Source organism: Dendrobates tinctorius, unplaced genomic scaffold, assembly GCF_039654945.1.
Source record: "Dendrobates tinctorius isolate UK_male_01 unplaced genomic scaffold, ASM3965494v1 ptg000143l, whole genome shotgun sequence".
In the NCBI taxonomy this organism is placed as follows: domain Eukaryota; kingdom Metazoa; phylum Chordata; class Amphibia; order Anura; family Dendrobatidae; genus Dendrobates; species Dendrobates tinctorius.
In genome coordinates this window covers 25,445,208-25,469,686 of record NW_027361810.1, presented here as the reverse complement: position 1 = coordinate 25,469,686, position 24,479 = coordinate 25,445,208, and the positions used below count along the sequence as shown (strand labels likewise).

The 24,479-nt window shown below is 48.8% G+C and overlaps 1 protein-coding gene across 1 annotated transcript in view; it reads left to right on the top strand.

Moving 5' to 3' along the window:
• STAM2 (signal transducing adaptor molecule 2) overlaps positions 1 to 23,954 on the top strand; it is a 48,237-nt gene extending 24,283 nt beyond the window's left edge. The window contains exons 7-14 of the mRNA XM_073545625.1: positions 6,774 to 6,963; positions 8,405 to 8,499; positions 9,964 to 10,058; positions 16,743 to 16,830; positions 17,587 to 17,641; positions 19,112 to 19,265; positions 21,654 to 21,832; positions 22,119 to 23,954. Coding sequence (XP_073401726.1) covers positions 6,774 to 6,963; positions 8,405 to 8,499; positions 9,964 to 10,058; positions 16,743 to 16,830; positions 17,587 to 17,641; positions 19,112 to 19,265; positions 21,654 to 21,832; positions 22,119 to 22,308 — 1,046 coding nt within the window. The 3' untranslated portion in view covers positions 22,309 to 23,954. The remainder of the gene's footprint in view (positions 1 to 6,773; positions 6,964 to 8,404; positions 8,500 to 9,963; positions 10,059 to 16,742; positions 16,831 to 17,586; positions 17,642 to 19,111; positions 19,266 to 21,653; positions 21,833 to 22,118) is intronic.
• Positions 23,955 to 24,479: the final 525 nt, after the last annotated feature.

The following is a 24,479-nucleotide window of genomic DNA, read 5'->3' as shown; positions in this document are numbered from 1 at the left end:
TCAGCCTTCTCCAGGTTTTGCTTAGTGTCGCAGGAGGCACACCTAAGATTTTTTTTACTCCGTCTTTTTTCCTGGATTTTTTTTCCAAAGGACTACAGATGAAGAAAAGAGGGTCTCCAGCGAGACTCCCGGCATGGCTCCCTCCTCGGTCCCCTATTAGGGGTACCCGGTTGAGGTCGAGGTGGCTCTTCCCCATGTCGCTCCCTCACCAGTCCCTCGGGTACTGGTTCGAGGTCGAGACCCCCTCTTCCTCAGTTCCGTCCGGCACTGGGTCGAGGTCGAGGCGACGATGAAGCCCCCTGACGGTGACAGCAGCACCCTCCCTAATCCCCCTCTGGGGGTATTAGGTTGAGACACCGCAGGTAGGGCCTGTACCAGGCACCAGGGACCCCAGTCCACCTGTGGGTTCCTTTTGGGACCGGGGGAGGTGCAACGAGGCACGGCACTTATCAGAGACCGGGCTCCCTGCGCCCCGGTCTCTGCAGCAATGGCGCCCCAAGGGACCCTCCACAGGGCCCCAGTCACATATATGGCCCCACCGCCAGCCCTCCTTTCATTCTGGGGGGGTCTGGTTTAAATCCGACCCCCCCCCCCGCGGACGACCGCGCCGTCCTGGAGCCATGCTGGGCAGGAGACCTCAAATTTATGGCCGCGGCTTCGGCATAGCCGAAGTCGCCGCCCCCCGGATGACGAAAATGACACTGCAGTGTCATAGAAGGGGAGGATCGAGGCAGGAGGGGCGCGCTTTTACATGGCCCAGCGCGCCCTTTTCCAGCTCTCCGCCCCCTTCCCTCTCCACCTCAGAATCCGGTGGCCATCTTGCTGCACCTGGAAGAACGCAGCACAGCAGTCTCCGGGGGGCACAGGATGTGGGACTTATCAGCGCTGGACCTAAGGGGGAGCACCGGTGGGGTAAGATCACAGCTGGGTCCTTGGTACTCAGCTGTGAATTCCTATACCATATAGCGCTCTCCTACTCCTTTCCTCTGCGTAGATACCCCTGTAGGGCCTCTATTAATCAGCCTAGGTACTATGTCGGGCTCAAGGAAAAGAACCAGGCAAGACTGCTTTTATGCAATCTGCACAGCCTGCAAGGCCACTCTCCCCAGCGGCAGCACGTACCCGCACTGCCGGGATTGTACCCAAAAAACAGGATCAGAACCCCAAGAAGTCCCTACCAACGCTTCTGCGACCGCTACTACGCCGGAATGGGCGACTCATATGTCGCAGTCTATGACAGTCTATAGATAACCTGACCTCCACATTACTGCAGGCTCTGCATGGTCATGTCTCGGCTATGAACGTTACCCAGCAAAGGGACGTCCGGTCTCATGATCAGGGCGCTTCCGACAGTTCGAGGCGTAAGCGGACCCACAGGTCGCGTTCATCTGCGTCCTCACATATCAATAGGTCTTCCCCCTCCAGGGAAAGACACAGTGGCCTCAGGTCACCGAGGCCGTCCCCTGATAGAGAAGGACAATGTGGATCTCCACAACGATCCCAGACCACGGGAAACCTCCGCTCTAGTTCGCCCGCTAGGGAGCTCCTTAGCGATGCGCAGGACTCAGAGGGCATATGTGACTCCAATTCAGATAACGAAACAGAGAACGCTTTGCTCCCTTGTCCCCCTAGCAATACTTATTGACGATAGTTGAGGATATCGTCTCTTCCATCCTTCGGGTGCTGGACATTTCAGATCCAACCCCGGAAGCACCAGAACACAAGATTTCCTTTGAAAGTGTTCAGAAACCATCGAAGGTCTTCCCTAATCACCCAGAATTTCAAAAAATCCTTTCTAAGCATTTTTCGCAGCCTGAGAAAAAATTCGCCAATCGCAAGTATTTGGAAGCAAAATACCCCTTTCCACAGAAAGACACCAAGGATTGGACAGATCCGCCTGAAGTGGACCCTCCAGTCTCTAGGCTGGCAGCACAAACGCTTTTCTCACTGCCGGACAGTTCAACCCTCAAGGACACAGCAGACAGACAAGTCGAACGCATGGCTCGTTCAATCTTTGAAGCGGCAGGTGCCTCTTTGGCTCCCGCATTTGCTTCCGTTTGGGCAGCCAAGGCTATCATGGCTTGGGCTGATCTATTGCAAAAGGGCCTTCAAGCTTCAAATCCTCAGCTGGCGGACCAGGCGGTGCAAATTGCAGTGGTGGCAGATTACATGGTCCATGCAGCGTTGGACTCTGCAAGAGGAATAGCGGGTATAGCATCAAACGCCATCACAATCCGGCGTATTCTCTGGCTAAGAGAATGGAAAGCGGATGCGGCCTCAAAAAAGTCCCTAACAAATCTCCCGTACTTCAGTGGCCGTCTTTTCGGTGAAAAGCTGGATACAATGATATCCAATGCTACCGGGGGCAAAAGTACTTCCCTCCCTCAATTAAGACCAAAACGCACGTTTAAAAGGCGTAATCAATCTCGTTTCCGATCCTTTCGGAATTCTTCAGGCTGGTCTGTCTCACGCCCAGCACAAAACCGTAATCGTTCCCCCCGCAGGGACAACACACGTGCGGCACAGAGGCCGGACAGGAACTGGCAATCAAAGGCAAGCCAGGCAAAACCTAAAGGATGAAAACCTCAGACTTTTCCCTCATCCTGACTCATGCCCTCTGGAAGACACCCCACTTGTAGGCGGACGACTGCTACTCTTTCAGCAGGTCTGGCTGCCTATTACAGAAGACAAGTGGGTCGAGGAAATAGTGTCTTCAGGATACAAAATCGAGTTTACTACCAGCCCACCGCACAGGTTTTTTTCCCTCTGTCCCTCCAAAATCCCCGCTCAAAGCTCAGGCCTTCCGTCAAGCGGTTTCTTCCCTCCTGCGAGCAGGAGTCATAGTGCCAGTCCCAGCAGAAGAGCGCTTCCGAGGGTTCTACTCCAACCTGTTCGTGGTGCCCAAGAAGTGAGGCAGCGTCCGACCCATACTAGACCTCAAGCAACTCAACAAGTATGTTCGAGTTCGTCACTTCTGCATGGAATCCCTCCGGTCAATCGTTGCGTCTGTGGAAAAAGGAGAATATCTTGCCTCCTTAGACATACAGGACGCATACCTGCATGTACCGATTGCTCCCGCCCATCAGAGGTTTCTCAGATTCGCAATCAACCAAGACCATTACCAGTTTGTGGCCCTCCCGTTCGGTCTCGCCACGGCTCCCAGAACATTTACAAAGGTCATGGCAGCTACCATGGACGTTCTTCACTCCAGAGGCATAGTAGTCGTTCCATACCTGGACGACCTTCTCATCAAGGCCCCCACCCTCAAGGACTGCGAGGTCAACGTCTCGATCACAATCGACACTCTGAGGCGCCTGGGGTGGTTAGTCAATTTACAGAAGTCCTCGACTACCCCGAGTCAGTCTCTGACCTTCCTGGGGATGCTATTCGACACCTCCAAGGGTCTGGTGATCCTCCCCAGGGACAAGGCACTGGCTCTCCGTTTGGGAGTTCACACACTCCTCCGCAAGTCCCCCAGATCTCTCCGGTATGCCATGAGAGTACTTGGCAGGATGGCAGCAGCAATGGAGGCGGTACCATTTACCCAGTTTCACCTCAGACCCCTTCAACTGGCCATCCTCAAGTCCTGGGACAGGAATCCGTTCTCCCTTGACAGGGAGTTCCGGTTATCAGCAAACACCAGGAGGTCCCTGCACTGGTGGCTCAAGCCAACCTCGCAAGGGGAAAATCCTTTCTCTCCGGTCAATGGAAGGTTTTGACCACCGACGCAAGCCTTATGGGTTGGGGCGCGGTGCACCTACATCACAGAGCGCAAGGCAGGTGGTCACCAAGGGAATCGACCATGCCCATCAACATCCTGGAAATTCGGGCCATCTTCCTGGCATTGAAAGCCTTCCATCACTTGCTGGCAGACTCTCATATCAGAGTACAGTCGGACAATGCCACGGCAGTGGCATACGTGAACCATCAAGGCGGCACCCGCAGCATCCAGGCGATGACCGAAGTAACGCGTATCCTACACTGGGCGGAGGCTGCAAGGTCGGTACTCTCCGCGGTCCACATTCCTGGTGTGGACAACTGGGAAGCCGACTATCTCAGCCGACAAGGAATGGACTCGGGGGGGAATGGTTTCTCCATCCCGAAGTCTTCTGTCAGATCTGTCATCGTTGGGGGACCCCGGACGTGGATCTGATGGCATCCCATTTCAATGCCAAGGTTCCCAATTTCATGGCCAGGACGCGCGATCCGCGGTCGCTCGGAGCAGATGCCCTGGTTCAGGACTGGACCCAGTTCCAGCTTCTGTACATTTTTCCACCCCTCCCCCTGATCTCCAGAGTCCTGAGGAAGATCAAACAAGAGGGTGTTCCCACCATTCTGATCGCTCCAGACTGGCCCAGGCGTACATGGTACGCCGACGTCGTGTAACTCACAGCAGACGCTCCCTGGCGTCTCCCCACACGTCCCGACCTCCTGTCACAAGGCCCGTTCTTCCACCAGAACTCAGGGGCTCTCAATTTGACGGCGTGGCCATTGAGACCTGGGTTTTGACCCAAGCAGGTTTTTCACCATACGTTGTTAAAACCATGATCAGGGCTCGAAAGCCAACTTCAGCCAGGATTTACAATCGTACCTGGAAGATTTTCTTCACATGGTGCGACTCTCGTGGGCAGATTCCACTTCCCTATTCTCTTCCAAAGGTCCTCGGTTTCCTTCAGTCAGGCCTGGACGCCGGGCTGTCCCTGGGCTCGCTGAAGAGCCAGGTGTCAGCGCTTTCAGTGCTCTTTTAGAGGCGTATTGCTAACAAGCCGCAAGTGAAGACTTTTCTCCAAGGGGTTTCCCGATTGGTTCCCCCCTTCAAACGTCCGTTGGAGACATGGGACCTCAACCTGGTCTTGACAGCACTACAGTCACCTCCTTTTGAACCCCGTAGGGTGGTCTCACTCCGCTTTCTATCACAGAAAGTGGTTTTCCTGGTGGCAATCACCTCGCTACGCAGGGTGTCAGAACTTTCAGCTCTTTCCTGCAGACAACCCTTCCTGGTTTTTCATCAGGACAAGGTGGTTCTCCGTACAGTACCATCCTTCCTTCTGAAGGTCGTGTCCAGCTTCCACCTCAATGAGGAAATATCACTACCGTCTCTTTGCCCGGCTCCCGTTCATAGGGTAGAGAAGGCTCTGCATACGCTTGACCTTCTCAGGGCATTGCGTATTTACGTGTCTAGGACTGCTCCCTTCCGGAAGTCTGATTCACTTTTCCTTCTTCCAGAAGGCGTTCGCAAGGGCCTACCGGCTTCCAAAGCCACCCTTGCTAGGTGGATCAAGTCCACCATTCAAGAGGCTTACCGCCTCAACAATTCTCCCCTTCCGGCCGGTATCACGGCACACTCTACGCGGGCGGTAGGGGCCTCTTGGGCCATTCGGCATCAAGCCTCAGCACATCAAGTGTGTAAGGCAGCCACTTGGACTAGCCTGCACACATTTACAAAACACTACAGAGTGCATACCCAGTCCTCAGCGGATGCGAGCCTGGGTAGACGGGTCCTGCAGGCGGCAGTACCCCAAGTCTAGGGGACTGTCAGCACAATATTCGTCCACTGCTTCCCACCCAGGGACTGCTTTGGGACGTCCCACGGTTCTGTGTCCCCCAATAAGGCGACAGAGTAAAGGAGATTTTTGTGTACTCACCGTAAAATCTCTTTCTCTTAGCCTTTAATTGGGGGACACAGCTCCCACCCTGTTGCCCTTGTGGGCCGTTGTTATGGTTGGGTTCTCATATTGTTGTTTGAGCCTGTTTATAGTAGCCTTTTTTTTTTTTTCAGGCATGGTTATGTTTCTGGTATATTCCTCCTAATGCTTTTGCACAAAACTGGAGAAGGCTGACGCCGTCCAGGGGTGTATACTGCAGAGGAGCCAAAGTTAATCTTTTTCAGATTATGCATAGTGTCACCTCCTAGTGGACAGCAGCATAACACCCACGGTTCTGTGTCCCCCAATTAAAGGCTAAGAGATTTTACGGTGAGTACACAAAAATCTCCTTTTTTCATCCACATAGACCTGATTAGAGCAGGGGTCAGTCATAGACACTACAGCTTCATTCACACATGGAGCTTTTGGGGCCACCGTTCTTGGATTTGCTGGATGTCCAGCGATCACTTGTCTGGTGCGTAGGTGAAAGATATATTTTTTGGGGGAAATCTCGTTAATGCAGCAACATAATATTGTCCTTATTTAGGTGCGTGTTAGCAGTATTGCTCTACTAATGAATATCCATGTAGGCTAAAAGGGCGTTCTGTCTTCCTTTGGCTGAGAGCTTTTCCATGGCATGTGCCAAATGCAAAGTATATGTACTAGTGCTGAGCGAACATGCTCTAAGGTGTTATCCAAGCATGTTCTTGTGCTTGAAAAATATGTTCAAGTCCCTGCGGCTGCATGTCTCGCTACTGATCGACAGCCGCAACACATGCAGGGGTTGCCTGTTAGGAAATCCCTACATGTGGTCTGGCTGTCAAACAGCTGCGGGGACTCGAACATATTTTTCGAGCACGCTGAAGATACTCGATTAGCACCCGAGCATGCTCAGATAATGCCTTATCCAGCACGTTCTCTCATCAGTAATATGCACACTAATAGACGCAATACTTGTGGTTCTAGTAATTGAGCTTGCATCATTTTCTACACGAGAACTACAGGAAGTCTTGGTGTTCTGGGCTTACTACGGATTCTCTTATACTTTCATGTGTTATTCAGTGATTATCATGTTTTTTTTCTTTTTGCCTGAATTAAAATCAAATTCAATTTCCTCCCAATTGACAGCAATCGAGTTATCCCTGCAAGAGCAAAAGGCGCAACCATCAGAGACCAAATCCCTGTACCCAACTGTGGACGCACAAAATGACAGCCAGAAGACGGCCAGGAAAGTACGAGCGCTCTATGACTTTGAGGCCGTGGAGGACAACGAGCTGACGTTTAAAAGCGGAGAAATCATAATTGTGCTGGACGATAGGTAAGAAAGCGTGTGCTGCCATTCACACATTAGGGCTTTCCATGATCTGGATATCAAAGGCCGTCAAGATCAGATCAGTTGGGGGTCCAAAACTCATCACCCCCACTAGTCAGCTCATGTGTGTGCTTTGCTCTTGTTTGCCAGCACGTCCTACACTCGGCAGCGTTGTGCTTGATAATGTATCAACGTCCTTTTCACTTTAATGGGACAATGTTCCAAGAACAGATACTATTAGGTTAGCCATATAGTGTTACCGATTACACCACTCACATCCGTACCATTCCTACTGCATTGGAAAATCTGACCAAACTCCTCCAAATATAAATGTGAATAGAGCCATATGGAGTTTTGGACTATTCCATGACAAATTAGATATGTCGATGGGTGCGTCTCTGCACCTATTAATCCTTTCTAGTGTAATAAATAACTTCAATCCAGGCACTATAGTTATAGTGTGTTAGGCTACTTTCACACTTGCGTTTTTTTTGCGCTGCGTGCGCAGTCTAAACGCATACAAAAAACGCATTAAGTGTTTTGCATGCGTTTGCTTATTTTACGCGCATGCGTTTTAACCAGTTTGTAGCCATGCGAACTGTTAAAACGCATACGTTTTTAAACGCTGACGTGCGCGTATCCATGCACATGCCAGCATTCCCATAGACTGTAATGTGATATTTTTTTTTGTGTGTGTGCATTCCGTGCGCTTTTTTTCTGCACATGTGTTTTTTTGAGGCAGGGTGGGTGCACAAAAAATGCAACAGGGCGCGCCTGTGCGCACACTGCAAAAAAACACATGCGCACAAAAACGCTTAGGCTAAGTGCACACGTAGATTTTCCTCCTGCGGATTTTTCCGCGCAGATTTGAAGAAATCTGCAGGTCAAATGACCTGAATTTTTCCTGCGGATTTCTTCCTTTTTTATTGTGGTTTTCAGCGGTTTTTGTGCGGTTTTCCACTGCGGTTTTTCCCCTGCGGATTTGGAGAATGGAGCAGGTGGAAAACAGCACAAAAAAAGTGACATGCTGCTTTTTTTGTACCGCGAAAAAAACGCAGTGTCTGCACAGTGTGTTTTTTTCATTGATTTACATTGTACTGTAAATCACTTTGCGGATCTGCAGCGTTTCTGCGCGGTAAAATCCGTTGCGGATCCGCAGGAAAAATGCATCGTGTGCACATGGCCTTACAAACGCTAGACCATGCGCACCCATGTTAAACATAGGGGCGCATGTACGCGCACGATGCACAGCGCTAAAAAACGCAAGTGTGAAACCAGCCTTACATTTGGATATTCATGTGCACTAAATCAGACAGTAGGAAAAAGAAATCCTCAATCCCCACAAGAGCCTCATTGATGCTTTTATTCACTTGTTGTGTTCTTTTCTTAAACAATTTATATCTTGGAATTAGAAATCTGACTTACTTTACATGTCATTCATTCGTAGCGATACAAACTGGTGGAAGGGAGAAAATCACAGAGGTGTCGGATTGTTCCCGTCCAATTTTGTCTCTACAGCTTTAAATGCGGAGCCTGAAGCAGGTATGTAACGGAGCATATGGGTCAGTATGATGGCTGGGTTATCAATAAACATTATATAGATAGCTGCTATCCATCCCATCCCCTCCACATACACATCTCATATGAGCGTGCATGCTCTGTGTGGGGAGAGGGAAATAAGTCATTTTCAGACATTTCTGGTGGCAGCTTATCATCCTGACATCGAAGGGAATCGGACAGTAAAAATCCAACGCCCCCCAATTCTCATCTCCGCAGTCCTTTCTGGACTTCTGCTGTAACAAAATAATAAAGTCTGCAGCCAGTTGATGTCCACTAATTAGCTGCAGCGGTCATAATAAAACACATTCGGCACTAAGGAGACAAAAGGACTGATACATTAAGGCAAGTGTATCGCAACACTACTTAATGAATTAAGTGCATGTGATAACTGGCGCCGCCGGAAATGTCCTCCAGTAAGGGGCGGGCAGGCGGACATTGCTGGAGTAAGTACAACAGTAAAGTCTCATCAGTTATCATGACTTTGACACCCCGTCCTGGTGTAACCGGCCCAGATTGACATGTAAAACCCAAATGGCGTAATAATTTTGTGCAGCTTCCAAGAGTTGTGTAAAAATATTGCAACTTATTAGGTTTTTTTTTTTTGTCATAATTCCTCCAAAAAGCCGACTAGGAGATGAGGATAGTATTTTTTTTTTTTTTGGTAGCGATTCATTTGGGATGGTCCATATAATAATTTGTGGCTTTGTAAGGCTTCAGATCGGGGTCTCGCCAGTGTCTGTACGCAGCAGCAGTCTTGTCTTCCCTCGCTCTGCTCTATGACTGTTTTCCTTACAGAGATGAATCGTTCCATATTGATCAGGAACAGTTGTTAAATCAGAGGACTTGGGAGCAGCCAGTTTTAAAATGTCACGATTCTATGCAGCAATGCAAATAGCAGCATTTGAGCAGCGCCCAACAGATGGCTGCCTTGTGTTCGGGTTTTCTTTGCTTCCTGAGTAGAAAATGTTAATTGATGTCTAATGAGCAGCTTTTTTAAAGAGAAGAGCCTGGATGGCTTCTGATGTGCGGCGGCCCAGTAACTGAAACCTCCTCCCTTTACATCATTACTGACGGGTCACACTTTAGGTACCAATTGTACGAAAATAGAAAGAGCCAACACTTCAGGTGCAAACTGATGTGCACATAATGTATCGTTAGTAGTGATGAGTGAACGTGCTCAGATAAGGTGTTATTTGAGCATGCTTGGGTGCTAACCGAGTGTCTTCGGCGTGCTTTAAAAATATGTTCAAGTCCCCACACCTGCATGTCTCACAGTTGTTAGACAGCCACTACACATGCAGGAACTGCCAGTTTGTTAGGCAATCCCTGCATGTGTTGCTGCTATTGAACAGCCACGAGATGTGGTGCATCCCGTATGGGTGGCGCGTCCCATATGGCCGGCGCGTGGCCGCGTCACTGACTATTCTGCATTTTACTTTTGTTTAGCCGTTGCTGATAACGCTTCTCCTTCTGAAGAGGTCGTGCTGGAGGCAGCAGCCAAGTCTGAACCTGATGAACCTGAGCCAGTATTCATAGATGAGGTATGAGCAGATTTTTTTTTTCTCAAAGGGAAAGTGTCACTGGTAAATAAGCTTTCTCGTTCGCCTTATTGGGGGACACAGAGACCTTGGGTGTATGCTGCTGCCACTAGGAGGCTGACACTATGCACAAAAAAAGTTAGCTCCTCCTCCGCAGTGTACACCCCACCGACCGGCAGAGAATTCCTCAGTTTAGCTTAGTGTCAGTAGGAGGTGGACACGGGTCTTTTATTAGACCCATATCTACCTCGTCGTGCGTCGTTCCTTTTCAGGTTCTACGGAGGGATACAGAGTGAAAAGTCACATCTGTACTCCCACATGGAGTCTGCGAGTACGGCGTGTACTGCCACCCCGTATCCTTGCAGTTCTCCGCGGCAGGACCAGCCAGACGGACGCCGACACCAAGACGTGCCAGCGACTCCAGGGGTCCTTGTCGCCAGTCTCCCTCCCACTCGCCTACCAGAGCCTGTCGGTTGGATGAGACGCAAAGACTTCTTCAGACAGGTAATGGATCGTGGATGGGTGAGTATTAGGCCCCGGCTTCATATTTATTTTCCTGGCTGCCCATTCCCGACGGTCACCTCTTCAATGGCACAGGGGACCCCGGTTGTAGGCGCTGCGGTCGCTCGCAGTCGCCACAAGGCTATAGGCAGCTCAATGTTGCCGGGCATCCCCCCCCCCCTTTCTGGGGACAGGGAGCACAGGGTTTTTTTCCCTATTGGGAGCGACTTGCGTCTGCGGCGTCCCTCTTTTTCGGACCTCCGCGCCGACCCCCTGCTGACAGGCGGCCGCCGCAACTAATTTAGGCCCCGGCTTCAGTTCGGGCCTACCGCTGCGTCGCGGCCACGCCCCCCGCCCCTTTCTTCTAAGCGGGCTTCTCTCCCGCTCTTCCCAGGCCCTCCCACCGCCTGTCCTTCACCTGCCCAGCCTGTCATTGGCTAGAGGGCGGTGAATCATTAACCCTGCGTGGTGCTCCGCCCTTCCTCCTCTCCTAAGGCGCGCTTTTTCTCAGGACGGCGCCATTTTCCCAGCCTGTTAGCCGGGCACCAACTCCTCACTGGACATCATCTTCTCCAGCTGGTTTTTTGTCAGGAGGGCTGTCGGCCGGATTTCGCTCTGACCTGCATCCACTGACAGGTCGCAGAGCATCGCTTCTGGGGACACCGGACCGTGAGTAGCTCTGCACTGCAGACTGACCCTTCTCCGCCCTCTGTCCCCCAACCTTCCGGCATTACCTCAGCTTTTCACTATGTCTAAGTCTGATCGTACCCGCTCTACCGCCCCCCCCTGCACTTTAGTCAAGTACTTTGCATGTTCTTTGTGCAATCGCAAACTTCCCTCAGGCCAGTCCACTCCCCTCTGCCTGGATTGTAGCAATCCAATTCAGCCTGACGCCGTCCAGGAGCCATCTTCGGCCCCAGGTGAGAGTGAGCCCCCCATGCCTGGCTGGGCCTCCTCGCTATCTCAATCAGTGGCAGACCTCACCAGGGTGTCTCAGTCCCTGGTGGCCGTTCTTGATAAATTGCCCCTGGACTCTTCAGCAGGGCCAAGCAGGTCCCAAATTGTTCCATCTGAATCAGCCAGCGGTAGTCGCAAAAGACCCAGGCAAGATTCCCAGCCGGAATCCTCTCCTAGTCCCATCTCACCGCATAGCCCTTCTCACCGGCCTCCCTCTCGGGCCTCCTCTCCCGAGTCGGGAAGCGCTTTCGGACAGGTCATCTGAGGGGATTTTAGAGCTGGATTCAGACCAGGATGCAAGCATGAAGGTCACAGTGCAGGACCTCATTGCTGCGATCCATCATACCTTCGATATTGCTGACTCCCCTGCGAAATCCTCAGATCAGGAGGTTTCGTTCAGACGGGCAGAAACTCCCTCCAGGGTTTTTCCTTTCCATTCCCAGTTTGGGAAAATTTTTACCAAGGAAAGAGAGGATCCGACCAGACGCTTTCAAAGAGGAAAACGTCTCGGCATACTCTACCCATTTGCTAAAGAGCTCACGGACAACTGGTCGGCCTCTCCCTCGGTCGATCCGCCCGTGTCCAGGCTATCCAATAACACGGTTCTCCCGCTTTCAGGCGTGGCGTCCCTAAAGGATTCTAATGACAGGATTGTAGAATCCCTGGCGAAGTCTGCCTTTGAAGCGGCTTCAGCGGCGGTGTGTCCAATCTTTGCTTCATCCTGGACAGCAAAGACCATAACCACGTGGGCAGACGACCTTCGGCAGGGCATCTTAGATAAGGCGCAACCGGAGTATTTGGCCAATCTCGCCAATCAGATCTCCCATGCTGGGGACTATCTTCTCTCCGCTTCCTTGGATGCTGCATCCTGTGCAGTTCAGGCGTCAATCAACGTTATTGCAATTCGACGTACAATTTGGCTAAAGGCATGGCAAGCGGACTTGTCTTCAAAAAAGTCCCTCACTAACCTGCCCTTTCAGGGGGTGCGCCTCTTTGGGTCCCAATTGGACCAGATTATTAAGGACGCCACCGGAGGCACGAGTTCACTCCTCCCTCAGTCCAAGCCTCGCAGACCCCCACTAAGGCGTCAGTTTCGACCCTTTCGGACTTTCCGCCGTTTCAATACGGCGGACAACTCCTCCAGCCAACAGAGACCGCAGGCTCGCCAGGAGAGAAAGAAAGTTTCCTTCAGACCCACTCCTTCCTGGCGACCCCACTCCTCCTAGGGCAGACCGTTCAGATCTAGATCTGGACGGTCTACTTCAGCATGACTATCATCGGGCACGCGAGGGGCCTTTCCAATTGGGAGGTCGACTTCTTTCCTTCAGGGACGTTTGGCTGGCCGCCGTGGAGGACGCCTGGGTCAGGGAGGTCGTATCCTCAGGATACAAGATAGAGTTCGTCTCTCTCCCACGGGATCGTTTCTTCGAATCCCGGCCTCCAAAGGATCCAGCCTTGATCCCGGGGTTCTCTACAGCTATCGCTGCTCTCCTCAGTTCCGGGGTGATTGTGCCCGTTCCCGAATCGGAGCGCTTCACGGGGTTCTACTCGAACCTGTTTGTAGTGCCGAAAAAAGACGGCGCAGTTCGACCCATCTTGGATCTCAAGCTGCTCAACAAGAGGGTCCGCCTTCGCCACTTCCGCATGGAGTCGCTTCGCTCGGTCATCGCCTCCATGGAGGAGCAGGAGTTCATGTGCTCAATAGACATCCAAGATGCCTATTTATATGTTCCAATTTTCTCCGGACATCAGAAGTTCCTGCGCTTTGCGATTCGACAGCACCACTACCAGTTTGTCGCACTGCCCTTCGGTCTTGCCACCGCTCCCAGAGTCTTCACGAAGATCATGGCTGCGTTGATGGCTTTGTTGAGAGTCAGAGGCCTCGTTCTTTTCCCGTACCTAGACGATATTCTGATCAAGGCTCCCTCATTCCAACAGGCTCACCAAAGTTTGTCAATCGTCCTGGACACTCTTTCCAATTTCGGGTGGATCGTCAACAGGAAAAAGTCCTGTCTGGTTCCTACCCAACGCCTGGTCTTTCTAGGTCTTCTGTTCGACACTCGTCGGTCAAGGGTCTTTCTCCCACAAGAAAAGATTCTCTCTCTGCAGCAGGAAGTACGATCGCTGCAGACCTCGCGATTCCCATCCCTCCGTACAGCCATGAGGGTCCTGGGAAAGATGGTCGCGGCAATAGAGGCAGTTCCCTTTGCCCAATTTCACGCCAGGCCTCTCCAGCAGGCCATTCTGTCGAAGTGGAACAGGTCGCCTCGGTCCCTGGATCGCCCTGTCCATCTTTCTTACCGGATCAAGCGGTCTCTCAACTGGTGGTTGTCGTCACCTCTCATTCTATCGGGTCGATCCTTCCTTCCCATTCACTGGCAGATAGTAACCACAGATGCCAGTCTCCTCGGTTGGGGTGCTGTGTTCCGCAACCACACTGTTCAGGGTCGATGGTCGGATCGGGAATCAGCGCTACCAATCAACGTTCTGGAGATTCGAGCGATCCATCTTGCTCTGGTCCACTGGGAAAGGCTCCTCAAGGGACTGCCGGTACGGATTCAGACAGACAACGCCACAGCGGTGGCATATGTCAACCGCCAAGGGGGAACACGGAGTGTTTCAGCCCTGGCGGAGGTGTCCAAGATTCTTCGTTGGGCGGAGATTTCCGTTCCGACAATTTCCGCGGTTCACATTCCCGGCGTAGACAACTGGGCCGCCGATTTTCTCAGCCGCGAGGGTCTCGCGGCGGGAGAATGGTCCCTACATCCGGAAGTGTTTCATCTGCTCTGCCTTCGGTGGGGAACCCCGGATGTAGACCTCATGGCGTCTCGCCTCAACAGGAAAGTCCCACAATTCGTGTCCAGGTCTCGGGACCCTCTGGCAGTGGGCGCCGACGCCCTGGCCGTTCCTTGGTCCCAGTTCGAACTTCCCTACCTGTTCCCTCCTCTGCCTCTTCTTCCCAAGCTGTTGAAGAAGATCAAGGCAGAAGGACTTCCGGTCATTCTCATCGCCCCGAATTGGCCCAGAAGGTCTTGGTTCGCGGACATTGTCAACCTTCTCGCGGACGCCCCCTGGAAGCTTCCAGACAGAACAGATCTGCTGTCTCAGGGTCCGATTTGCCACCCCAATTCTCGGCCGCTCAATTTAACGGCGTGGCTGTTGAGACCGAGGTTCTGAAACGAGCAGGATTTTCCGACCACGTAATTCAGACCATGATCCGAGCCAGAAAGCCATCATCTTCCAAGATTTACTACCTTACTTGGAAGGCCTATTTCACTTGGTGTGTGTCCAATGACGTCGCGCCCATGTCCTTTTCGCTCCCTTCAGTCCTAGCGTTTCTTCAGGCAGGATTGGATGCGGGGCTTGCCCTCAGTTCCCTGAAGGGTCAAGTTTCGGCGCTGTCCATTCTGTTTCAGAAAACGTTGGCTTCCCGTCCTCAGGTTAAGACCTTTCTTCAGGGCGTGGCTCACACGGTCCCGCCGTACCGGGCGCCCGTGGATCCATGGGATCTTAATCTGGTTCTTGAGGTTCTGCAAGGTCCGCCCTTTGAACCCCTCAGGGATATTTCCCTTTCTCTCCTTTCTTGGAAGGTAGCCTTTCTGGTGGCCATCACCTCCGTCCGGCGCGTGTCGGAATTGACAGCTCTTTCGTGCCGCTCTCCCTTTCTGGTTCTCCACCAGGATAAGGTAGGTAACGAGGATATCGTGCTACCGTCCCTTTGTCCGAATCCAACTCATCCCCGAGAGCGGTCCTTGAACAAGCTGGACCTGGTTAGGGCGGTAAGAGTCTATCTGTCTAGGACGACTTCCCTGCGAAAGACAGAGTCTCTTTTCATTATCCCTGATGGAGCGCGGAAAGGTCACCCGGCGTCAAAAGCCACCATTGCTCGCTGGATCAGATCAGCTATCCTGGAAGCCTACCGTGTTAAGCGTCGCGGAGCCCCTCCGAGTATCAGGGCCCACTCTACTTGAGCAGTGGGTGCCTCCTGGGCGGTGCGCCACAGAGCTTCCGCACTGCAGCTTTGCAAAGCTGCAACATGGTCATCGGTTCACACGTTTGTGAAATTCTACAGAGTCCACACCTACGCTTCGGCGGACGCCAGCCTAGGTAGACGGATTCTGCAGGCAGCGGTGGTGAGTCCGCTGGCCTAATGGAAGTTTGTTTCCCACCCCAGGGACTGCTTTGGGACGTCCCAAGGTCTCTGTGTCCCCCAATAAGGCGAACGAGAAAACAGGATTTTTGGGTTGCTTACCGTAAAATCTGTTTCTCGGAGCCTTCATTGGGGGACACAGCACCCTCCCATGTTTTACAGCTCCTGTTCTTACTTTGGTTGAATGGTTACAGTTGAGTTGTTTATGTTGTCAACCTATTCTGTTACTTCTCCTACTGCTTTCTCACTAACTGAGGAATTCTCTGCCGGTCGGTGGGGTGTACACTGCGGAGGAGGAGCTAACTTTTTTTGTGCATAGTGTCAGCCTCCTAGTGGCAGCAGCATACACCCAAGGTCTCTGTGTCCTCCAATGAAGGCTCCGAGAAACAGATTTTACGGTAAGCAACCCAAAAATCCTGTTATTGTCTAATCACGCTTTTACAATGAAAATATTACTTATTTTTGATATATAGAAAGGAATCAAAACCTTGTAATTTTGACCCTGGTCACAAGGCCTTATACTAGACTACTACTTCCTGTTATGTGCAGAAGACTGTTCAGCAGTCTCATTGTCACCACAGACAGTGTTACAATGATTGAAAACACTATATATAGTAGATAACACAGGATCCACCAATCACAATAGGTGATGTCACAGCTCACCTCCTCCCCCTCCTGTATAATGACTGATGACACGTCTATATACAGCAGATAACGCAGGAGCCACCATTCACAATAGGTGATGTCACAGCTCACCTCCTTTAAAATGTCTGATAACACCTCTATATACAGCAGATAACACAATAGGTGATGTCACAGCTCACCTCCTCCTCCTGTACAATGACCAGTGATTACTATAGTGGGGTCTCCAGTCCATCACATCTCTATATAAACGTTTCCTTAGATTGGGTGGAAATCAATGTGGTTCCCAGTGGTCGGACCCCTCCAATCCTATTGTCCAGAAGATTGCCTGGAATCCCCTCTTTTAGGTCACAGACTCAAGTGTTACATTTCACATGACATTACAACTTTGTAAATTCTACAAATATTGTCTAAATGAATTCTCTACTCTTTTCCAGGAAAAAATGGACCAGACATTACATTTACTTCAGAGCATCGATCCAACAGACCCCAAGCCGGATTCAGTCACTCTGCTTGATTTAGAAGGTATTATGTTATATCCAAATATACAGGAAACACTTTTCACCTATTAAAGGGTCTCCATGAACATTCAGGAGTAAAAGCGAATAATGGCTGAGCCTGTCTTTTTTTTTTTTTTTTTTTTGGCTGAGTGACCGACCATATAATGTGTCTAGCATTGTCCCCCAATATCCCCAGACGACAGATTTCGGGGGGAGGAAGAGAGTCAGGTGCAGTTAATTTCAGAAAGCCTGATCCTTTCGTTCTCGGGAGACCTATGTCCATTCGCTAATTCTACATGCCGAATGAGTTAACTGAAAATCCGTCAGTGAACTTTTTGTAACAGTTTTTTTCTTTCTATTTCTGAACTCCTATCTACTGATTTTTGACTTTAGATGACATCAAAGCTGAGCTAAAGTTTGATCTGGTTAAAAAAAAAAAAAAAAACAGGATTGCAGAGAAAAAGCTAATATAAAATACAAAATCTTGTCAAAATGAGCTCACTTACGGATTATCTGTCAACTCATCCTGCAGTGAGTAATGTGTCTGCAGACAAAAAGCCTATAAAACATAATCAATTTTAGCATTTTTAATTACACCCAATTACAAAAATTATTTTTGAGCCCAAAATGCAATCATTTATGTAGAGGAAGAAAACGTCTCCAAAGGTGAAAATTCTTATTAAAATCAATGTTGATGTTAATGGAAAATGTAGGAAAAAAACATTTTTTTTCTTACCGTGGTTATAGTAGATTATACTTCAGTTTTTTTCATTTTTTATAGATGTCTGTCAACAAATGGGTCCAATGATTGATGAGAAGTTAGAAGAGATTGACAGGTGAGTCCTTGAATCCAGTGGACACCCAAACACAACAAATGAAATATTGTGTAATGTGCTTGTCTGAGACACTGCCATTCATTCTTTAATTCTGCTTTTATTTCTGCACCAGCGACTTTTAAACAAGTTGAAAGGCCCCCGATATCTGTCACGCGTGTCATTTTGGCATATGCAGGACCATGTGTTTTACCATAACTTTTTTTTTTTTTTTAAACTATATACAGACGTGTTCAGCCTGCTGACACCGTAACATGATGTATTTGGTTTTCTTTTCACTATACTACACATCACTGCCCCAGTGGTTCGTTTAGACAACCTACAGAATATATTCAGTGGGAGAAATGTAAATGAGACGTAGGTACTCTTTGGGTGGAAGTGTTACGATCATGTATTACACGTGACATACTATTGACTCCATTGTAGACTATCCTTTACTCTACCGCTAAAAAAAAAGAGATGCTGATGTCTTGACTAAGTACAGTGGGTGTAAATCCCCCCCATACACATTAGACTTAATGTCGACCGCACCTTCAATATTGGCCGACCCTCTAATGTGTATAGGGGGGGCGCCTGCCAAGTGATTGCCGGGGAGACGTTGGGCATGTCTGATTTCAGACTGATGATCGCTTTGTTCTTATGGAGGTAAGTTGTTGGCAGAGATGTCTGTCGGGGGACACAGGAGTGCTCAGACGAACGATCGCTTCTGTGTAAGAGAAGGCTAGTACGGCTGCTGGCCGAACTATTGGCCGAAGCATCGTCAGCCATGTGATGTGTATGGGGGGGGGTGGGGGTTGGCTTAAAGTGGTATTCCCATCTCCCAAGATTCTATCCCAATATGTAGTAGGTGTAATAATAATATTAGTAAATTCATCCAATTAGAATTGTAGCATAGTTCTTCTGATTAGCTCTGTTGCTTACCCCATGCATCCATGGTTATGACCACTAACTGTCACTATGTCAGTGGTCGTAACCATGGATACCTAAACGACTGCAATGCCCTGCACAATGGGGTAAGTGACATTGCAAATCAGAAAAATTACACTACATTTCTAATTTCAAGTATTTACTAATATTATTTTACCTAGTGCATATTGGGATATGTTTGAGATGGGAGTACTCCAATAAGGTTACCTATAAACTAAATAGTGAGATGATCGGACAATCATCGGTTGCCTATCACCAACGTGGCACGGGACATTTTTTTGCTGACAATGTCGAAGAACGATCATTCGTGCTCACAATCGGCTCCATGTAAGTGGTAAGCAAACGACTGCCGATCCCCGTGGGCCTTTAGATCTGCGCAGCTTCATTTTTATGGATGCAATTAATGGCAGATACAAAGTCGTTACAGAATTCAGTATTTCGTTGATGACTTGTGCACTCTGGGAATGTTTGGGTTTTTTTTTTGATAGTTTTGTGCTGTGCTTTGGATTGTCCTTGTAGTTATATCTGTCCCTCCTGTGTCTCCAGGAAACATTCTGAGCTTTCTGAGCTGAATGTGAAGGTGCTGGAAGCTTTAGAGCTCTACAACAAACTTGTGAATGAAGCTCCCATGTATTCTATGTACAGCAAGCCTCCTCCGCAGACCCAGTACCCACCAACGTCCCTTGGGGTCACCATGCAGGTTTGGGCACTTTGTTTTACATTATCAGAAGCCTGAGTCACTGTAACAGGTTACCTGATTCATTGCAAAGTCTGTGTCACTTTGTAGATGTGCTGATTCACACTGTAGGAACGGAGAAAGCGCAAATAGGGTCTTATCTGATAAACAGGGTACGAACAGTACTAAAATTTTACTCACCTGGTATAGGAGAGGTATAGCGCATGGAATTATCAGTCCGCTGCCGCACATCCAGAGGTCAAACCAGTGACTGCAGAAACATATGAGTTAACGGAACTTTTTTGGTGGATTTAATGCGCTGCTTAACATGACAAACAATCACTCGTACATCAACAGGTTGCAGCTTTATTCATATTCCCAACGCGTTTCAAAGTGAAAATCACTTCTTCCTCAGGGAATGATATGCAGAAAAATAGTGTTGCTTGCAAGTTAAATACATTTGAAAAAAACTGGCGCCAAGAGTCACATGTTTTAGAAAAAAGTCAAACTTCATACCATGACCTATACACTATCACACGATTATAACTGATCATTTAATTCTATATAAAATAACATGTTATTTTATATAGAATTAAATGAACGGTTGTAATCATATGATGGTGTATAGGTCATGGTATGAACTTTGACTTTTTTCTAAAACATGTGACTCTTGGCGCCAGTTTTTTTCAAATGTATTTAACTTGCAAGCAACGCTATTTTTCTGCATATCATTCCCTGAGGAAGAAGTGATTTTCACTTTGAAACGCGTTGGGAATATGAATAAAGCCGCAACCTGTTGATGTACGAGTGATTGTTTGTCATGTTAAGCAGCGCATTAAATCCACTAAAAAAGTTCCATTAACTCATATATACTTTGTTAGATGTGTGGATAGCAGTATACAAAGGCTTTCTCCTATGAAACTGTGCTAGGATGTGGATCACTTTATGATTGGCAATGGTCTGATCTCTGGGACCCCCACTGATCCTGAGTGGGTACCGCACTGGTGTCGCGCACCATCTCCTTGTAATTTTTCCATCTTTTCAGAGACCAGCAGACAACCTCATGTACTTGTATGCAATTTGCTGCTGTTCCTTTCACTGCCAGCACACCGGTAGACAACATACACTAACACTAGCGCCAGCTCTGCGTCCCCTCGTTAGCCAGGGTACAGGAGGTTAGACCTCAGCTGGTCAGACATTGATAGCATATCCTAATGAAACGCCCGAGCTTTAAAGATGGGAGTCCAGCACACACCCTGATTCCAATGCTGTGGAAACAATTGTTTTGCAGAGCTAAGAATTATTGAATTAATGTGCCTTATGCTTCATATTAATGTCCAAATAATGCTAAAAAATACATTTTTTGGGTTTGGCGTTATTCCTTCTTCCAGGTTTTGGTTCTCGGATGAATCATGAACCCCGCATCTGTCGTGTCCCTTTTATCATCGTTGGATCAATTAGTCTATTCCGGGTAATTCTTCCAGTTAAAAGTGAAGAATATGTAGGAATTTTTTCTAAGGGTTTGTTCATCCTGAAGATTTTTGGATATTGCAAACTACTTGATAAGAAGCGGAAATCTGAGCGTGACACTTGGATCTGACGTACCGTGGCTCAGTGGGGCAGAATACTGCAGAAACAAGTCCGTTCTACTGTGAGCTAAAGTATAATTGTGCCACTTATCACATTTTTCATACTATTTTGGCTAACATGAGGAATATTCCCTTCATTTGCAAAGTGGATAAAAAAAAATCCAAGCGTTGAACCAGGTCTGTTAAAAGCGTTCAGAGTCGTGAAGGTCACCTGAGATTTCTCGCTGTGGCTGCACGCTGGCCCGAGAGCAGCAGTAAATTGGATTATGATGTTTTCATACGCCAGGCAGGATGATGTCTCTGGGAAGCATCTGCTTTGATCTCGTTCCGCACTAACCATTTTTAGGCCGACCCCTGACACGGACTCCGTAGGGACCACTTGTTAAGAAGAGACTCTTTGTTCAAAAGTTTGGTCTCTGAGGACGTGAGCAAAGCCGCCCGACTTCTCACCGCATGAATGCATCCTGCTGTTTTAAAGTTACCTGGTCGTCGTCTTCAGTATCATATCTTCCAGATAGCGTTCTTGCTCAGGCTTTGGTTTATAGTTGCAGATGAAAATATGCCGGTGGCACCATCCCAAAAGAGGGTGAATGGATAACTGTGGACATGTTTTTATGTATGACCCTCCTGCAAAGACAGATTTCTGATTATTGACCCCTGTGCAGTCCGATCCTACCGTCATGTCTTTCTTCCTTTGATTCGCCACCTCTTTTTCTTTCAAGAGGCAGGGTAACGCCACACGATTGTGGTATGAGAATTTGATTGAACGGTTCACTTATATTCTGTTATAATGCAGTGTAATAAGTTCTATCCTCCTCCGTAGGGTTATCCCGGACAGCCTCAGGGTGGCAGCTATATGGTGCACGGCATACCCCAGGTACATCCTCCAGCTCTTTCACAAGGATACAGCATGAACCCCGATCAGATCGGACCCCTGAGATCTCTACCACCACATATCAACTCAACAGTAACCACCCAGGCCGCTCAGACACCATTTTTGAGGTAATCTAATTGTGACTGTCACGTATAGATAGATCATCTTAAAGGACTTGTCTATGTAAACTCTCTTGCTTACTGACATTGGGTGTGAAGAGATACCCGCCTGCTGGGCAGGACTGTCACAGAAAACATGGAGTATCGTGCATGCGTCTTATTCTAATTTGTATCACTATACTCTCTGGACAGTAAGCCCCACTTGCAGACAAGGTGGGAGGGAATTTTTGCACAACCTCTTAAATATTTTTATTTCTTATTATAATGTTTTTTTTAATTTTTATTGTATTTGCAGCACAGGACACGACGCTGGTTTAAATCCTTCCTATTCAAACTACGGCCAGCCGATGGGAATGTCTGCCGACATGTCAGCCTACCAGAACACTACGTCTTCTTTGCCTCCTGGACCTGGCTACACAATGGCCGCCCCCTTACACTCCATCCCGCAACAAGCCCCAACTTACTACCAGCAGCCCCTTCTCTGAGACTGTAAAAGACCTGTGTGCATCTAACTTTGTGTGTATCAGTCACAAGTCTCCTAAAAGGAAAACTCTTACTCTCTGACCACATTTTTTACAACATTCCTCGGTTCGGTTCTGCTTTACAAAGTGAGATAACTTTGCAAATCCATTTCTTTTACATTTGTTGCGCTGCTATTTCGCATATTTGGATCTCCTGGCATTTTGTCACTGTGAGCATGCACTGTAGGAGCTGCTCGGATGACAGATGTGCCTGTACACCTTCTGTTACTCCCGATCCATCCCGTAACACGTGCACACACGGCTCGTCCAAGCATGCATGTATTCTCAGTAGGGAGGCACCTCTGACAGCAGCTTATCTCTCAAGAGAGCAAAAGAATCAGGCATTGTCATTCAGCTTGCCTAAAGGCCCTGTCACACTTAGCGATGTACCAGCGATCCCGACCAGCGATATGACGTGGTCAGGATCGCTGGTACATCGCTAAGTGGTCGCTAGTGAGCTGCCACACAGGCAGATATCACTAGCGACATTGCTGGGGACGGGGATCGCTACTTACCTGTCACACCAGGCGATCCTGCGTCCTCCCGCCCGGCTCCACGCGTCGCTCGTCGTCACAGCAGGAAGCGCCGCAGGAAGCTGACGACGAGAAACAGTCCTGAACGTTCTCGCGCGATCAACGATAAGCAGCGGGGGAGCTGGTCGGAGGTAAGTATCAGACACCGTGATATCGCTAGCAACATCTCTATAACGTCACAAGTTATAGCGATATTGCTAGCGATATCGCTTAGTGTGACATGCCCTTAATTCCTCTTTGATCGGGAGATTCCCATTCATGATGTCGCCTCTTTGGGGTTCATTGAAGGGTTTGTCTCCCAATGCAGAACAAAGTGGTGCTGATCATGCCACACTGGAGAGTGTGCGCAAGCTCCTGGTATGGCGCTTGTGTCCTATTCATTAAAATAGGAGATGTACCATACCCGCTTCCCGTTGGGTATGTGTCATCTGCACTATTCACTTCTCATTGCAGAATTGAGCGGTGCCGAATAAACCCTTCAATAGCGCAGCGTGCCGCACCGTGTGCTTAAATCCCAATTTGACTAGGAAGCAGAGTACTGTTGTAGCATCAGCGCGCTACACGATGGCTGCTACATCTGTCGACGGCCGGTCCTGCCACAATTGACTGATTCTCCCGACTTTGTATGTCTGGGCACTATTTTAGAGCTTAGCTGTTTGGTAACATCATGAAGAAATGTCAGAAATCCGCACAAAAGAAAACAAAAGTTTTTGCAAAGTTACTCAACTCGTTATGTAGATGTAAACCGTGACATGTTGTTTAGACAAAAAAAAAATGGTTTTATATATTATTGATCAGAATATTGTATATATAGATAGAGTCCGAGATTCCAACAAACCCACACAGCGTGCGATCTCCTGCCGGACAGAGACCCCGGGGAAATATTCACGTGCGAGTAGCAGCAATTCCCACGACTATTCGCTTTGATGTAACGCCTCCTGTCACTGAAAGGCTCTGGCTTCAGAAGGTTGACATAGTAAATAGAGCAGAATTGTACCAACTGGTTCAATTGAGAAGATGTAAAAATAGCTGAGGTTTTATGTGCCACGCTATAAAGCTGGAAGACTTAAAAGGTAACCAAGCTGTAATTCTTCTGCCGTCGTGTTCCCTGGATGTTAAAACAATGGTGACACGTTCCCTGTGATTAGCTCAGTCCTAGTATGGAAACATATTTCACTTGTGCTCTTAAAGGAGATTTGTTATGAGACGTGTCCAAGTAGATAACACAAAACTAGTGGGGGCAATTGTGCAGATAAATAAAACTTCCTAAGTGATCGTGTAGATGTTATGGACAGGCCGTGGCTCTACTGACCTAAACGTCACAACTTCATATGTCTTTGAGACAGTGACACTCTGGTCGGGAGAACTGCGGCCGGTCAGTGCTTGGACCGATTTGCATGACCCCTCCCTTATCATCCAGCCTTCACTTTCAGGGTCATTAGGTAGGTGCAACTTTACCCACTGGTTCAGACATCGGACATTTCTTGCAACTTTCCAATGCATATGCAAGCTTTGTGTGGCTCCACATGCATGTGCTCTCAATGGAGGGGTAGGAGGAATAAGCCACTGTTGTCTCTTCTGTATGCTTCAATCTCAAGAACA